An 18251-nucleotide genomic window follows, 5' to 3' on the forward strand; every position below is an offset into this window, starting at 1 on the left:
GTAAGGGGTTTTTTTAAAAAATAGAAATAATGAAAAAAAAAAAATTAAAAAAAAAAAAAAGAAGCCCTTTGACCCTCTGCAGGGTAGCATATTTTTTCTTCTTATCACTGGTACCTGAGCTGATAGCTGCCTGCTGGCCATGTGCTAAAGTCATGGTTGCAAAGTGCAGAATTGTTTCTGTTTCTGCTCCAAGGGCTGGGTGTTTGGCATGGCTATCATCCTTTGGGTTTTTTTCAACAACTTTATTGCCGTGGTTGTACCAGGAACTCTGACATACTGGAAATGCCACAAGCCTGTCGAGAGAGGTAGGCAGGTATCTTATCTGCACTCTGCCAAGTGGTGAAGCATTAAGTTTGTCAGCCAAATTTCTCAGTACTGGTCTACACTGCAGAGACTGCCAGAATGGTAGTGTCACTGTCATCGTGGTGGTCTTAGTTTATAAATGAAGCAAGTTTTGTTATGAGAGGCTTGTCTTTCATTTCAGAATTTAATTTCAGAAAAGGCATAATATACAGTTGATGCAGCTTGTTCCAGCGAAAGGAGTTGTCTTACTTGTTAATCAAACTATCTTTCTCAAATCTGTTAAACAAAATGCCTGAGTCAGGATTAGGCACATAACGACTATGGATGAGCAATTATTTATATATACGTGGGCATAAGTCAAGACTGTGTTTTTGACTTGCACTCTGTTCGTACATGTCAGCATTGCTCCCAGACAGAAGTCCTGTGCTGAAGGGAAGCATTCATTCCCTGAAACTTGCTATGAATTCAATCTTTGCATGTGATTCCACGCTCCCCCCACCCCCCCCCCCTGCCAAATTTGGGGGGGGGGGGGGGGGAACGCCAGTGTGGCTAACTGAAGCTTCATTTCTCAATCCTTCTTGGTGGGAGGTGGTAGATTATATTATGTTAGAAGGACAGTATGGTGAATTCAGTATTTACTACACAGCAACTCAAATATTTAGCCTGTTTTGGAGTGCCTTTTATGTTAGTTGAAGATACAAAAATTCAGTCCATAAAGTGTGTATCTTTGCTGCTAGCAAAGCACTAGTGAAATTCATTTTCCAATGATTGCACGACATACTGTAGCAGTGGATTAGTTTTGTCCAGCAGTACATTTTTACATATTGCTATATATCATAGATTCAAACTAAGTCAATGAAGCATGACAGTTAACAGATTTAAGAGGGAAATAAATTAAGTTGGACAGAAGCTCTAGAAGAAATGTAGGAAAAGAGAATAAAAGAAGTTATTAAAGAACTTGTGACCCCTATCAGAAAACTGAATGCTAGTAGCTCTGCAGCAAAGGGAATGCATAGCTATTCCTTAACAGGAGTAGAGATATCAAATGTTATTATTTTTCCTATCTAGATATTTTAGCAAATTTCTTGAAAATGCTGGGAACATATGAAAGTCTTCAGCAAAGACAGCAGGGCAGAGGGCAATTAAACCCTGAATTGACTATCTTACATATTTTATCATTTTTTTGAAGTGCTTCAACGTCCTTATTTTGACTACATGAATCTGTTACAGCAGTACACAAACGTAAGTCAAGGCTTGTGTATTTCCTGTGACCAAATACCTCTTTTCTTGGTATAACTCGAGGTATGGATAATACTTCTCACCTTATAAATAACAGTTCTGAATTTAAAAGCAGCGCAGGAGCTTTATTCATATTAACATAAACAGTTTTATGATCATCTTAAAGTACCTGATATCTTTAATTGAAGAGATAGAGAAGTCTTTGAAGAAAAATTAGAAAATCTTTTACAGTCACACTGATGCTAATGGGGTTTACTTTGTAATTCTGCTACAGGACAAAGCATTATTAGACATTTGACTGGTGATGTTATTCCCCATTACAAGTGTAGAGCGATTTGCATTCAAAACCGATCTAAGAAAGTGGAATCTTTATTTGCAGTTGTTTACTATTCTGTTTAGATCTGTGTGAATGCTGTAGCTAATTTGTTATTTCATCGCTTCAACCTTTTAATGCCTTGGTGCTGAGAAAATATAGTGCTCAGTGCCTTTAGCATCGAGTCTGAAAAATGGGCTGTCAGAGATATGAAAACAAATGAGGTTTAATAATATCAGGAATGAAGTCCTTTGGACAGAAGATACTCAGTAAATTGGATAAGGACCAGCTGGAAACTTGAAACAAAGTTCATCTTTTTGTATTATTTGGGAGTAACACAAGTTCATCAAAGTTTCAGGAAGCGGCGGTGACCCTTATGTTGGTGGAAAGGATGCCCTGGAACAGCTCCCCAGTGCTGCTGGAGACGGGAAGCTGGGCGAGCGCCTTCCGAGGAAAGGAAAGATGGAGCTCGGTTTGCTCTGCGTGACAGTTACAGAAAGGAGCCAGTAGGTGAAAGAGCCTCTGAGAGGAATTGATACCTGCTTAAAGTTAAGCCAGCAGAGCTGATGGATCCAGCATTAAACTTAACTTCTGGCAAGGACCTCTTGTCTTGGCAACTGCATTCACTATGTTATGTGAGAGGGACTTGGGACTCAGTATAGATAGCATGGAGGTTTGAGAGAAAACAAGGGTGATTCCGACTTGGTTAATGTTGCGGTGCTATATTGGTAGCCACTTGAAAAGTCTGCATACCTTGGCAAAGGGTTTCTGTTGTCTTTTCTGTTTTCTAGTGCCAGACACAGATGCTTTTCACCGCCAAGTAGGAGTACAGTGAAATCTGTCTTAAGCAGTCGCACAGCAGGCTGGTAACACTCAGTTTAAAGGAGGTGATCTTCTCAGAGGCAAAGCTAAATGATGAAGATAATGATGAGACGGGTTTTTAATTCATGAAGTTGCACCATGTTTTAACTGTGGAAGACGAAAGCAAACTAATCAGACCGATGTGTTGTTTTGTAGTGCTCAGGTCAGACATGCTGGGCTCAGGGTGACTGCTCTCCTGGCATGGAAATCCAGCATGTGGAACAATGATGTGGAAATTCTGCAGAGGTTTGTTACTTTGGATCAAATGTTACTAACACTGAAAAATGCGTCAAAGAGTTCATAGAATTATTTGCTGGAAAGAAAAAGAAAAAAAAATGGCACTCAGGGTAAAGTTGCCAATCTCAGAGTACTTAATTGAAACAAGTTGTTAAAAAGATGCTTATTGCCCGATTTGCAAAAAATCCAGAATGAAAAAGCTGAAAAACTATCAATTTGTCTTAGTTATCCACCCTGATATTAAGTAAAAATAAAAAAAGCTAATGCATGACACATAAAGACTATGTGCACAGGGGATTGCAGCTTTGCTGCTACAGCAGGATGAATCCTCAGCTGGAACAAAGGAGAAAAGGGTCTGTGTGTGCGCGTGCACATGTGTGGGCACTGAGAGGGTTTGTTCAGTTTTAAAAGACCTTTGTGCCCTGCCAGGCTTCAGACAGCTGAGCATTGGGCGAGTCTCCTATCTTAATTAAGAATAGTTTGATTGCCTGTGTCACTGCTCCCGTTGCCTCTGCGGTTCTGAGGCACTGAGTGAGGGGCTCCTGACCTGTCAGGGTGCTGCTGTGATTGTCCCCATGTGGGGTAGGGGAGCTGCTGTGATTGCCCCTGCATGGGGCATCTGGGGAACAGGCTCTGTCTGGCAGCTTTTCTCTCACCTGAGGTGGGAGCAGGGTTGAAGCAAGCAGTGATTTTTCTTAGTTGGCAGGTGACAAGCACTTTTAAAACCAGGTTTTTACAAACCAAAAATGTATTTTGGATATTAGCATACAAATTTATCTATTTTCCCCTTTTTCTAACTGTCTGCAGATTTAGGAATTTGCAGGGTGCTTTCTGTTACTGATGTTTCACACCACTTTGAAAGGGGAACTGTTACCTCGGTCCAAAAGCAGAGATGATTCTGGGCCCTGGCAGTACGAACCTGTTGCTGCATGCTCTGTGACTGAAGTCTGCTACCAGGGAGCTTGGTAGGAGGTGGTTGTTCTGTGAATGCCTTTTTTTAGCTTGCAGACATACATGCACATGAAGTAAGAGTGCAGCTGTTTTGGCTTTCAGATTGGGGAGAGTGGTGAGGAGAAAGGATGTGATGGGTTTTGAGACAAAGGTAGATGTTCAGTTGCAAACGTTTTTTTTCTACAACTTCCTATTTTCATTTGCATTAGAGGCGGGGGCTGGGTATATCTATGGTTTAATGAGACACTCTCGCCTTAATAGCAGAATATTATTCACAGGAAGAAATGAGTTACTGCTGGTTTTCTTCTTCTTCTTTCTGTTCAGTTACTGTGGATACAGCATGTAAGTTTTAGACATACTTCCCCCTTGAACAGTATACGCAGCTTCCAGTTGTTATGCTGAAGCTGCTGAAGGGAAGAGGTTAAAGGAGCACAGTTTTTAAAGAGAGATCTGTTTGCTGCTTGAATTCCTACGGATACAATGAGCTTTCGCGGGAGATTCAGAAGGGAGCCCAGTGAACTGCGGAGGAAGAGAAGAACCATTAGGCGAGTGAATCAAGGAGAAATTCACAGATTAAGCTGTGTGAGTATGCACCCGTTCTTTCATCTCTTCTATGAAATTGCTAAGAAACTACAGGTGAAATGCTCTTCGGACTACACGTAGGAGAGAGCAGGATTTATTCCTTGGTGTGTACGTGGGACTGACTGAGTCTCGTCGACCTGTATGATGAGGTACTGAACATTAGAGAATGATTACTGAAGTCTGAGAGACTGAAGCACGGGTAGTTCAGGAGTTTACAGAACTCAGGTGCATTAGGGAAACTGTTCTATAGCGTCACGTTGTCAATCAGACACGTACGGATAAGACCATTGTGTGATAGTCTGTCTGGTGCCTGGTAACACATGCTTGGTAGTTCCATGAAAATCCATAATGCTGCTTCGGGAGTAGAAAGTTACTCTGTGCTATTTCACATCTCATTTATGCTATGGGCGATCTGTGCCTCTCGAGGCCAGGAGGAGGAGGAGAAAGCCACTGTCCTCCTGCAGTGCAGGGAGCAAATGGAGAAAGCTCCAGAGCCCTTGGTGGAAAGCTGGAGTGAGGCTCTGCCCTGCAAGGTAGACGGCAGCTTTGCCGGTGATGGCTTCTGGCCGGGACTGCGCCTCCCAAAACTCTGCTGTGTGACACTGGGCAGCTCACATTAACTGTGTTGTGACTAAGCTTTCCTGACTGAAATTGAAACTGTGGGCAATTTTAGGTAAAACGCCCAGAGCCTTCTGTTGAGAAGCATTAGGCAAGTACTGGTTTTCAGTGTATTCTCTTAGCTTGAGAGATTACTTTGGGTGTTAAACATGTAACGGTTTCCCCAAGAAAGACTGGGAGGCAATGAGTCCTTTTCTTCATGGCAAAATGTGTTTGGTTTCCTTCTGTAGTTTTGTATATCCAACTACAAGCTGTGTTTGCGTGTGCATGCTGGACGCTCTTTCAAGGCTATTCTGCATGTCCAGTGTAACAAAGAATCAGTCATAATACGCTGAAGATTATTCTCATTAACTTTTTTAAAACAGGCAGGGAAAGAACTTTGCAGTTGTAACACTTGGTCACAGATCGATTAAGATGGTCTGTGGCTCATCTAGGATAGTGTTTGAGGTTTGCTTGTGACTATCTGCCATTCTGGATAGATATTTTATGTGGAAATGGATCTTTTTGACAAGGCTACTTTACAGTGTAGTTCTCGCTGCTGTTGGCACACAGTCAAAGATAGCAAGTTTAAGCTTCCTGGTCTTGGGTCCCAAGAATGAATGCTGGTGGTGCTGCTGAAAGCATCTAACCCTGGCAGTTCATAAGACTTTGGTAGGAGGCAGGCCCTGCTGCTTGACTTACCCTCTTAAATCCTGGTTAAGAGGGATTTTTGTCATTATTGTACAAATCCTGACTATATGTGAATAGTGCTCACCAGAAGTGGTTAAAGCCTTACGGGAAAGTATGGCTGGAAATAAAACAAAGCCTGAATAGTAACAATAAATCAGCCGGCAGATGAAGAGGAATGTATCTGTTCATTTTTGCCTGTATCCTCAGATAACGGAAGCTGAGAGTCTGTTCAGTTTAGTGGTGCCAAAGAATCTTTAAATTGTTGTGATTTCTAAGAGTCAATAAAATATATCATACCCTGACCTAAAACTTAGAGCACTTGTAACTGTGTGCCTTTTGCCTTTAATTGGAAATAGGTAACGCGCCTTTTTCATCAGAGGCTTGTGGTTCACACTGCACTTCCCGTGCAGTGGCTCGCTGCTGTAATGTCAGGGTTGTAACTCGGGTTTTCAGGGGAATCTGTTTGTTCTGATTTCTTTTCTTTTCAGACGTAAGATAGAATGAGATGGGGTCACTGTGTCATGTTATTCTGCGAGCATATTTCTCAATAGCTTGTTTAGCCCCTAGGAAATGCAGGCACACTTGGCTTTACTTTTGTGGCTTGTGACCTGTGTCTTTCTACCCAATATTTCATAACTGGAGCATGTTAAATCTTTGGCCTACGGGCACTTTTTGCTATCAACCAGGAGCCAATCTCTCCTTCATGCATCAGTCCTCTGCAACTCCGATGCTGTAGATTTCATAGTGGTGTTAGCTCCCACTGTAGCTGTAAAGGCTTTTGTGTATGGGGACCTTATTCAAATAATGCATTTCTTAATATACTACATTTAGACCTGTATTTTCTGTAGGTGGACTCGCATTATTTGCTGGAAACTCCTTTGTTGGTTTTTTTTTTTGTAAGACTAATTATGATTTGATTAGTTTTAATTGATTGTAGTTTGTTGATTGAGCTCAGTGTGGTTGACCAGATTTTGGTCTCATTTATGTTGTGTGTGTAAATGACTTGATAGCTAGATAATTGATTGGGAGGGTGGTTGACGTCAAGGAAACAATTACAATTTTTAACATCATTGAGAGAGCTGAGTTTATAGTGGTCATGTGTAGATGATACTGATTTTTACTGATAAAGTCTCTGTAGAAATACTTACATTTATTTACTCAGATATGTAGCATGAAAAATATCTCTAAGTCATGAAGAGATAAGTAACCATAGTGTAGGTAGAAATAGGGAGATATTCACTGAGTAAAATGAAGCGGAATAGCGTATATGAGATTTGCCCTACGGGACAGTGACTTGTTAGTAAGTACTCTCTAGAAGTCAAATGGTATTTTTGAAAAGTTTATTTAGAGCAAATGCAAATGTTTTTCTCAGTTATTTTTGCTTCAGGGGCTTCTGAAGTGGCTGAGCGCCTTTCAAAAAAGCTGTTTGCTCAGTCTACAGGTCTAGGACTTCATGCATCTAAATTTTAGTATCTAAGTGAAAATGGGTAATGTAGTTTGCTTATGCGCTGTGTTGCAACTTCATCATCAGACTTACAGTAGTGATCAAAGTCTTTAGCATCAGAGCATGATCTAATGAACAGATATTAGAGTTTTTCCTTTGGTCCTGAAAAAAAGTCTCCTATGTACTCTAAAAACAAAGTCTACTAAAAAGAAACCTTTATTTTCAAAGTAAATAAAAATGTTTTAAAAGACAGTTCTGTGCTGTGCACGGTGTTATGTAAAATACACCCCTGTTTTAGCAACAGGTCTGTGCTAGATGAGCCTTGTGGAGGAGCAGGTGAGCTGGGAACACCTGGCATGTCCTTCCCCTGAACGTGTACACAGAGGACTGTGGGTAGATCACTCCATCTCCCTTATTCATCCAGTTTGCACAAGGAGGGGACTGGTTTGGTCTGATCTTCTTGCTATAACCAGTTCTATTATTGCTGTAGAGATGCTGTAGGTGTCAGAGCGGGGTTTCTGCCTTTGCTATGAGGGTCATCGAAGTGCCACTTAAGGGCAAAAATGGGGAGTATCTTTTTTTTTTTTTTTTTTAATGTAGATTTTCCTTAGATTACAATGGCTCTATATATGTGATGTTATACATATATGCGTGTGTGTATACAGAGAGTCATGTTTACATAAACATTGCACTGGAAGCTTTAAAAGCTTTGGTCAAATCCACTACATGCAGGTTGCAGGGTGGTTTTGTTAACATTCCTGTTTGCGACCATGAATCTGCCCGAGACCGTGCTAGAAAAAGTGAACATGAAGCAAAGAGTGTTTACAGAATAGTTGAACTAGACTCATTCTAGCATCCCCTTTGTGGTGCACAGGGCAGGACAATTCACGTCTCCTTCCCTGGGGTGAAGTAATCGCTAATGAGGCAAGTGGCCCAGTGGAGTGCTCCAGTTCTTCGTGAGCAGGTCCTCTCCACTCCCCCACCGCTCCTATCCCTTCTTCCCAGTCCCCTTCCAGCACATCTTACCTGTCTGTTCAGAAGTCTGTATGAAGATGAGTGAATCTGGCTTTTGCTTGCTTTCTTTATGAGTATATTCAGCGTGGTAGCTTTAAAGAAAACCTTTTGTTGCTATAACTGCACTTTTTTTATGGCTAAGGTCAGGTAAGAGGAGTGAAGTGGCTGAGTATTGCCAGGTTAGAGGTCTGTGAAAATTAAACTAAAAAAAAAAAAAAACAAACCCTTAAGATACTTTACAAGACTTTCTTGTTTTTCCCCTGAAGTGACCTATGGGTAAATATTTAGTCTAGTCTTCAGAAGTACTCACTATTTAAAAGCTGTCATTTTTGACATTTTGAAAAGCCAATATGTGAAATTTAATTTAAAACCTTAGCAGTTTCTTTAGAGGTATTGTTGTCAGTGGCATGATAATGCTGTTTTTAGTAATTTTCTGATTAAATGAAATTCGTTTATCTCCTTCCTAAAAAGGGTTTCCAGCTACTGCATAAACACAGAGGACAAGTAAGTTTCCTTGTTACCTTGAATATTTTGCAGACTATATTGGTAGTTTCATCTAATGTCTAAAATGGCAAGTGCTAGTCATTGAAGATGCACATGAGTACATGCCCATGCATATACCTTTCAGATTTAGAAAGCACCGCAGCGAGGCTACAATGCCAGGTATATAATCAAGGTTGAGAAACAGAATTCAGGAAACACTTATGACTAAGTCAGGCATAGCATGAAGCATCCCCTCTCTCCCCCCAGCATGGATGCTTTGCTGAACCGATAGTCCTGTGTGGCTTGCACGTTTTAACCGTGAGTGAGAGAGTTTTATGAGGCCTAGTGCTTTCAAAATTCATAATGAAAGCAACGATAAATTCTAACTTGAGAAGCAGAAGGTAGTAGAAAGAGTAGGTCACTCCCAGTTGCCTGAGAACAGGTCTCTGTGGTTTGAGTAGCCTTAACCTTGGTCGCTCATTGGTCGGCTTGCTGGAGAGGTTACGTGTCTGTGTGCCACTGAAGTCTCTGATGGCTGCAGCTGGCTCAGCAGTTAAAATGAAAATGATCTGAGGTAGCTCATCCAGATGAGAGGTGTTTCCATTTTTCAAATATTTAACACACTGAGTTCTCCTACAGTAACTTTTAAAGCTGGAATATATGCAAGGTAGACCTTTATAGATTTTGATCCACAAAACAATGGTAATTTCCAATGTAAGCAATTAGGATTCATCCCATCCCAGCTGTATTCGTCCAGAGAAAGTCTCATTTAGTCAAGCAAATCCCTTATTGGTGTCAGTCAGAATTTTCTTAGAATAGAGAAACTTTAATGAAAGAAAATGACTTTTCACTTTCTTTATCCCCAGCAGGATCTTCTACAGGTTTCCTTGCTTTTGCACTGCTTAAGCTGATCGGTACAATAGTGTTTTGGAAACTAATTTCTGAATCACTAGGAATTTAGGGGGGTTTAATCCTTTTGTAATTCTTTGCAATTTTCTCTGTACTAGAATCTTGTGGGAACTGGCAATCCCCTTAATGAAATTTATTGGCATGTCGGTTTCACCGCTGACACTGAAGAGTGTATCAGTGGTGCTGTGCAGCCCTGAAGGACTGGCTGGATTCTTTCCAAGTGCAATTCTCCATGATTTACTGAAAGACATGACGAATTAAACGTTTTGGACCTGACAAGTGAATGTGTTTTAGGGTGGGAGGGGGCGTCGCAGAAAATTTTCTTTGTACCACTAATTTTAATGAATTTGTTGACTCTGGATCACATACTGAGCCAAATGTGGTCTTTTTAACATGGCGAGAGAGTTTGTTGATTGAAAATAGATGCATACCAGGCCAAACAATCATAAAAACGCGAGACCTAAAGTAAAAGGAGGGACCATCTGGCTGCTGTTTCTGGCTGCGCTTCCCTGTCCTTTCCCCAAATACCTTTTGCAGACCCTGAATTTCCTCCCCTCTGCTTGAAATGCAAAACTTATTTTCCTTAAAGAAAATCCATAACACGATGTGGAGTGTGTTGGGAGCAGAGAGAGGGCAGGCCTGTGGGGTGAGAGCATTTTGAGTTGATGAGACCCGTCACTCCCTGCTCAGCTGCTTGTGGGTGTTGGGGACACCGTAATCCCCACATGGCTGCCCTGTCTCTGCTCACTGGGTACAAATGCTGCCATGGGACCTGCTGCCAGGAGTGCGCTGGGTCATCTGGCTGCTCACCCGTGATCTCAGCTGGGGGGTGGAAAGATACGCCCAGTGCAGATACCCTTCCCATGGAAATCACCCCAGGCACCTGCTGTACTACCTAATGGTGAATAGAGACATACGTTGGTCCTACAAAAAATCAAAAGTTTTGGTGACTCCATAAAAAGTGAATGGTTTTCTAGTCTCAGCTTCAGCTCCTTGAATATTCAGGCATCTGTGGCTAGCATGCCTCAGAGCTGCTGGGCAGTCTGTATCGCTAGCACATCTGAAGACAGGGTTAAATTCAGCCTTTTTGCTATACCTCCTCCAAAAGTCATGGAGTCCTGACTGTTCTTCAGCTTCAATTTGGACAGGCTTGGCAAAGAAATATTTAGTTTAAATTGGCCCACCCTGGTGGAATAAAATTAACTACATATATTAACCGTATTAAAAAAAAAAAAAAAAAAAAAAAAAAAAAAAGTCATGTATTATGCCAGAGACAGTATTTAACTGGCGAAAGGAAAGGAAGAACAAGAAGTGTGAGAAGCACTTCACATTGATGTCATCCCAGAAAGTAATTTAATTTGCCGTTGTGGGTTTTAGTAGGATTGTGCTTGGTTAATAGTATCATTGAGAAGTCTATAAAAAAATGAACGAAGGTGATGCTGTTATTTCTCAGATGCTGTTATTTCTCTTGTAAGTCTGCCCACTTCAGTATTTCAAATGTATACTAGAATGAATTGTAATTTTAGACAAACCATAGCGTGGATGAAAAATAAAATCAGAGTCCTGCTTGATCATGACCAATTCTGGCCATCACAATTCTTTTGCCTCTTTTTATGAACATGCAGTGGATCCTCCTGTCATGAATATATTTTAGTCCTGGTAACTGAAGTCCGTCAGCTTAAATTCTTTCTGTGTTTCTGTTTCTTTAATTTTCCTCTTCATGGCATGGGGAAGAGAAGAAATTAATTTAAACATCTCTATTAAATTCAATAAATTTTAGATACTCAGGATTTGGTGTCTGGGAATAAGAAGTCATTGAAGATTAGAAAATCATAGCATTTGGTCTAGTTTATTTTTAGAATGGGGAAGTGTTTGGGATGACTATCCAGAGACTATTGGTCTCAGTTATATCATTTCCTCCTTTAGTGAGTGTTCACAGAAATATGACTTCAGGAGGATGATATATAAGTCGTTTTATCCTATAATTACAAACAGAAGATGGGTACTAGCATCAATGCACAATGTCTGTGCAGCTGGAGGCAAGCCAGGTACTGTATCTGTTTCTGTAAAATCATTTGTGTGGATATTTTTGGTCATTATTACTGGGAAAAATAATGCTTTTGTACCTAGACCAGAAGATGATGGTGATCAAGCCATATGTCACTGGTGGAATCTGGGCTGTTTCACTCTTGTGAAATTAAGTTGTGATCATCCCTCTGTGGTGTTGGCTCCGGTGCTCATTAAAGATCTCTTCACTGTTGAAAAAGAGTTTGGAAAAGTTGGCTCAACAACATACAGAAGTATGCTCCACAACACTGTCAGGGTGTGAAGTAAATGGTACTCCTGTGATTGTTGTAGCACGTGAGGAGTCGGAGAGTGCCTTTTTCCTAGATGTATTCACAACCGGTTCAGTACAACTACATGTAATTCATTATTCACTTGAGATAGAGAATATAAAAAGCATTATAAAAATCCAAGCCAGCATAATTCAATCTTGGCACAGATTGCTAGGTTGGTCTGTTTCCAAAAAGAACAGACAAGTTAAATTGAGAAGAGGCAGCACTATGGTTATTAAATTAGCTTTAAATCAGCCCTACTCATTTACAAATCTCTGCCAGTGCTCGCAGGGAGAAATTCACTAATCCCAACATCGCTGCTTCTGTCTGCCTGTGACGAGAAAACTTGAGCGGTCATTCCATGCCTTCTAGAGATAAACTGCTAACTAAACCAGCTGCCACTTCCTTTCACATATGCAACGCTAAGCATTGCAGTGCTAAGCTTTGCCAAATCCAAAGTACTGGCTCTACAAAGGATGGAGTTGGTGTCTGCATTGCATAGTCTTAAGGTTTGTAAGAGCATGCAGAATTGATAGAGAGGCATCGTGTTTATTATACTGTTATGCTTGATGTTGGCGGGGAATGAACTAGATTATCTCTGCAGTAGGTGTATTGATGAGGATGGGCTATTACTTGTATCTCTGATTTACGGGAGTTGGCATAATACAATATTGCATTTTATACAGGATTTTGCTGTAATGCCATAAAAGGAAGAATGGCATTTGTCCTTGCATTAATAGAAAAACATCACCATAAATATTGAAGTGCTTTACTGAGAAGTTTTGCAGTAATTTTGATAATGTCACCTCTACTTACATTTAGTTACATTTCAGATGTGTAAACTTCCACGTAAGACTTCTCTATTAATATCTGTTAAAATGTTTCCATCAGATCACGTACTTTGCAGCACTGAGAGCAAGAGAATTAGTGCTGTGGGAACAGTGATGTTCATACGCTCATTGTGTTTCTCTGCTTCAGGGTTTTCTAGAGTTGCATTCTTGTCTCACGTAAATGACCTTGCAGCTGTCAAGGAGAAGTTTTCCCCTGGAGTATTTCAGACATCTATCAGGAGTGGCTTTTTGAGTGCTGCCAGTTTCTGAGGAGAAAAAAGAGGCCAAAGTGACATAGCTTACCCTGTCTCCACCTGCATCTGAACATCTGTGTAACATTAATTTTGAAGGACATGTAGCTATGCTCACCCCAACCTCACAGGGATTTCCAGGAGGAAGAAGGAATACCTCTTCGTTCTGCCAGCCCCAGCAAGAAGGGTAGTTCCCATTGGCATAGAGAACCTGCAAATGCTGCACATATTTATGGGATTCCCCCATATTTCAAGAGAAGTCCCAAGATTTGTGGGATTCCCCAGCTCTTTCTTAATCTAGGACTTCATTAGGAAGGTGGCTACTTATGTCACTTGCTTACTTTGTTTTTTTTTAAGAGATTTGGAAACCTAACATTCATGACGTTCCCAAGGAGCATCTGACCTAGATTAATATTGTGTTGACACATCTCTGGCTTTGAAGAGTGGACATTTATGGTTTCAATGGCATGTCTGACTTATTAAAAGTTGAGATTGTTACAAAACCACTAGCCTAACAGTATCTGCTCTAGGAAGGGAGACTTCTTAGTGTAGTCAATGTCACAAACTTTATGCAGAAAACATACATGGTTTAGTGAAACCACTACACAGGAAAAATGCCTGCATGAAATACTTGTACCTCATAAATGTCAGTGAATGTATTTTTTTCACTTTGAGTTTTCTTGTAAGTGGTTGCTATAAGGTTTCCTACTGAAGGTAACAGTTACATTACTACAAGTTTGCTTTGTGCTAAACTTGGACGGAGTAAACTTTGCTCAGACCTGGGCATCATTCCCAAAATGAGTGGTACAGCAGAGATGGTGGTCTCAGTGTGCACTGGTGTTTTCTCTTCATATTTTAACTCCTTGAAACTTATGTCTATATAGGAATATTTAAATAGATACGATAGTAGATTCAGTGAAAGAGAGTCTAAAACTCATGGCTAAAGGATACTGCAGTGACTCAATAAAACTTGAAAGGAAATGAGGGCAAGCTGTGCATGGTGAGATGGTTGGATGAGCCCATTACGTTTTTGTGGGGAACTGCTGTCAGCAAATGGCAGACTGAAACCTCACTAAAGAATACAGCTGTTACTCAGCTCGAGTGTTTCTTGAGCAGGACTGGATATTAATGTGTCAACTGGTACTAGCCAGGGCCAAGTACTGGCTTGGGATAGTACAAGGTAAACATGGCTGTGTTAATATGAAGTCTCATGTGTCGTAGTAGGGTACCTTGTCTTAACCTGAACATCACGCACTGTTATACAGTCCTGTCGCAGAATCTAAATTAAACTTTAAAGCTGTTTTTCCCCATTTGGGCCTTTTGTGTTTTACAGTGGCCTTCTTCTAGATAAGTTTCTTTTTTCTGTTAAACAATCCCAAGTTTTATTTCTAATTCCATCTCCCCTTCATAACTCTCAGGCAAGACGGACAGCTGTTGTTGTACGTCTCCAGATTCATCTAGGAAGGAATCTAGCCCACTATCTGTGTGTCAGAATCCTTTTTTATTTTATTCATACAGACAGATCTTTTAGTGGTTTCCTGGGAGTTGGTAGTCAAAGATACACCATATTTAGGTGGGTCAACTATTGCTTCTCTTTCCTCCCTCTCATCCCACAGCAACAGTCATGAACCAGTTTCCTTGGGAAAGACGTTTCAAAAAAAGTTCTATTTATTACTGTTATGTGTTGATCTTGTCTATCTTTTACAAGTCTTTAATGTCTCAGCATCAGTAGATAGAGCTTTTGGCCTGTGAATGCTAAATACTAATGATTTTTAGAAGTTTATTAACTCTTAAGCTGTCAAATGGGACTAAGAGAGTTAATAGACTGAGAAGACAGTTAATAGACTGAACTGTTGGAGGAACAGCTCCAACTTTTTAAATTGCATCTCCATCCTTGGAGGTTTTCAAGACTCATATGGGAAGTTCCCAAGCAGCCTGATCCAACTCATCCTCATTTGAGCAGGGGGTTGGAGTAGATGACCTGCAGAGGTCCTGATTTATTCTGTGATTCTGTCATAAGCTGTTCAGCAATTGAATAACTTTCTAGGAACGTGTGTATCCCAGTGTTTTAATCTATTTTGATGGCTGTGTTACTGATATTTGATTAAACTTTTCATAGGTGCATTTGATACCAAAGGAAGTCTTGAACTTAGGGAAGTTAGAAGGGAAACAGTGTTCATAAGGGCTGGGGAGAAATCCTGAGATGACTGTAATTACTGAAGAAACAGGAACTCTCTAGAACAAAGTCAAAAGAGGGAGAGACTTGTATATTTGGACCGTGATATGTATAATGGACCATATGTGACATATATATATAATATGACATATATATATAAAACCAAATGTGATGGAGAATCATGAGATTGCCCATTGGAGACATTTGTTTCATGGAGATGTGAAAGCTTTCTTTTCCAATACACTGTGGTTTTGGTTTAGGGGAGAGGGAGGGAGGGAAACTTTATATTAATCTGGATAGCACAGTGCAAGAACAGTGGGTAAAATACAACTTACTTAATGTCCATCATTGCATCAGACTGAAAAACTATTCTGCAGAAATGTTTCTGCATTTGCTTTCCACTAGTGTCCTTTTTCTCTCTTATCACCTGCTTTTCCATGTCTTCTAGCAGTTCTCTTGCCCTTTCTCATTTACTCTTTCTGATGCTTAAGTCTTTCAATTAAGCAAATGTTGTCACTCTAGTACATGACTCTTTATTTGTTTAATGTATTCTAGCATGTCAGACGGGCTTCTCTTTTTCTATTTTTGTGTTGTATTTCGAGACAGTGTGACTTTACTTTTGTTTGGCTGTTCCTATGGTGGTTTCTTACTTTACCACTCTTTCAGGCAATAATAGTACTATTACGATGATACTAATTCCGTTTCTGACAAGAGAAACCACGGGGATGGGTGCCAGATAGTTTATTCCAGGAGAATAACCTTGGATTATTACCAAGTTAGACAATGTGGTGACACTCACAAGCTACTAGCAGTTCAACAGGTGGGACTGTGTAAGATAGTGAAGAAACTAGGAGGTTACTTATAGAATAACATATTAGCTCAAAGTCATATCTATGTTCAGTTCAAATTGTGTCCATCTGTCTATTTGCCTACATGTATTTACAGAGAAAGATTGTTCCTGAGAATGACAGGTAAGTTAATGTGGTGGGTTTGGTCTCTGTAATGAGCTGACAGATGGCTCTTGAGTTATCAGATGGAGAGTGACTGTTACAACTGGCCCAACTTCCTCACTTCCACTGTTCTTGCATGAGCTCAGCTGCAATAAGCTGGGAAGAATGGTGGAGGGGGAAAGAAGTTATTCATACGTTCGTATAAAAAAGGAAAAATGCAGTGGATCTCAGTTTATGAAGGGAGAGGAAGGCAAATTTGAGTGTAGAGAGATTACCTGATCTTTTTTTTTTTTCCACAGCAGGAAAAACCCAAACTTTTGGAGCCTTTGGATTATGAAGCTGTTGTCACAGAGATTGAAAAAAATATTGGGGATAACCAGTTTAAGGATCTGATCTTATTCCCCGATGATGACTTCTCAGTAAGTACAAGGCAAATATGTGTTATTCTTTCTCTTAGGTTTGTCTGTTCATTTATTTATTTTATCTTCATTGCTAGAGGGAGAGCCAGAAGTTGCCCAAGGGCTTTCTAAGATTTTCTTAATTTATGCATAATGCCTTACTTCCCCCACCATCACCAAATTCATGCTGGTTTTTTTTTTCTCTGACAGTCGTCTATGAGTGAATTCACTGTTCAGGATTAGATAAAGCTCGAATCCTGATTGTTCGCAAATATATTTCAGGAGCTCAGACAACATGTTATTCCATAACATATACTCGTCTGTTTGCTCAGCGCAGTGGTAGTTTGGCCAGTGCTGGAATCTCTCCCTACTGTTATGATCTAATTTAATCACACTTCCATAACTTACATCTAGTCTTTCTGATCCTATTCTGTTCAGTGTATTTGGACACTTGAATCAGACAGCCCATGATTCCCAGCCTTCTGCTCAAAGTCAGACTTTTTAGATGGTGGCTGGGACATATTTCCAAGCTGAGCAGTTGCTGACATTAGGTTGCACAAGAAAGATAAATCCAAACAGACTTGATTTTTGTTTGGTTTTGGGGTTGTCTTAAACTCTTCTCCAGTGGGGTTTGAGATCTGGCATCCTGAGTCATGGGGGGTGCAGAATCCCCAGTGCTGAGGATACCAGAGCCTGCAGCTGTGGAGATGCCTGACCTCATCCCAGGTTCGCCATTGCTTGTCCTGGCAAGCTGCAAAGAAATTGAGAACCTGGAAGTCCAGGGCAGCCCTCACTGCAGCAGTGATGGGGCAGCACAGGAGGGCAGGGGCTGCGTGCCGGCTGGCTGGGGAGGCGTGCTGCCAGGCAAGTAAGCTGGCAGATTGCCTGCATCTTATAGCAACTTTTTCAAAATCAACCGATCTCTGTGAAGGATTTAGATTTTGATGAATAGGCATTCTTTAATGGAAATACATTTCAATTTGTGACCAATTGTAACTGCTGTGTGAGGGCCCTTCCCATCAACTCATGGCACTGCTACTGTCCTGTGGGACCGGGTTAATCTAATCGACTGCTTTGTTTTACTAAATGGCTCTATTTCCTTGGTGGCATTAACTGAGTTAATGTGCTCATGGGATTGAGAGAAAGCTAAACAGAATAGATTTCCTCATCATTGTTAATTCCTTTATCCTTTTTGCACATTTGTGAATTTATGAAATTGAAATTTAGCATTATAAAGCTGACTAGACATACTGTGTGCTGTCACAAGGCCCTTGAGCCCCTTGATTTAGAATAACTAAGCTCAAGTCAGTGGAGCAAACCCTCTCAGCGAAAGGAGAATCATGTCCTACTGCTCAAGACCTTTGCCTGTCAAACCATATTTTCATATCCTTGTTTTCTTTTCATTTTGAGCAGTTGCTGCCTGGCTTTTAGTAGCTACTTCTATTTTGTTTCCTCTGTGTTATGCTTTGCAACTCTTCTGCATAATCTATTTAAATTTTTAAAAAGAAGAAGAAAAAAGATTCAGACAAATAAGAGAGGTACTTGTGTAGTAGGGGTGGCCTGTACTCACAGAAGAGCAGAGGCAGTGGTAGGTAAGGTCCATATCCTTGCAGTAAACCTGTCTCTTTTCTTTGTTATCTTCTGTTGAAGTCAGCTGCAGTAACAAGAGCCTATGCCACCAGACAGG

General features: G+C 40.6%; 1 protein-coding gene across 17 annotated transcripts in view; it reads left to right on the forward strand.

The window, feature by feature from the left end:
• DOCK10 (dedicator of cytokinesis 10) overlaps positions 1–18251 on the forward strand; it is a 138129-nt gene that overhangs the window by 16613 nt on the left and 103265 nt on the right. For 12 of the 17 annotated variants that reach the window (XM_030028583.2, XM_030028584.2, XM_030028574.2 and 9 more), the window contains exon 2: positions 16466–16585. In XM_030028583.2, coding sequence (XP_029884443.1) covers positions 16466–16585 — 120 coding nt within the window. Of the gene's footprint in view, positions 1–4251; positions 4487–16465; positions 16586–18251 lie in introns of those variants that run through there. The other 5 variants (XM_030028579.2, XM_030028580.2, XM_030028581.2 and 2 more) reach the window with 5 other exon arrangements.

The sequence above is a fragment of the Aquila chrysaetos genome, chromosome 10, assembly GCF_900496995.4.
Source record: "Aquila chrysaetos chrysaetos chromosome 10, bAquChr1.4, whole genome shotgun sequence".
NCBI lineage: Eukaryota > Metazoa > Chordata > Aves > Accipitriformes > Accipitridae > Aquila > Aquila chrysaetos.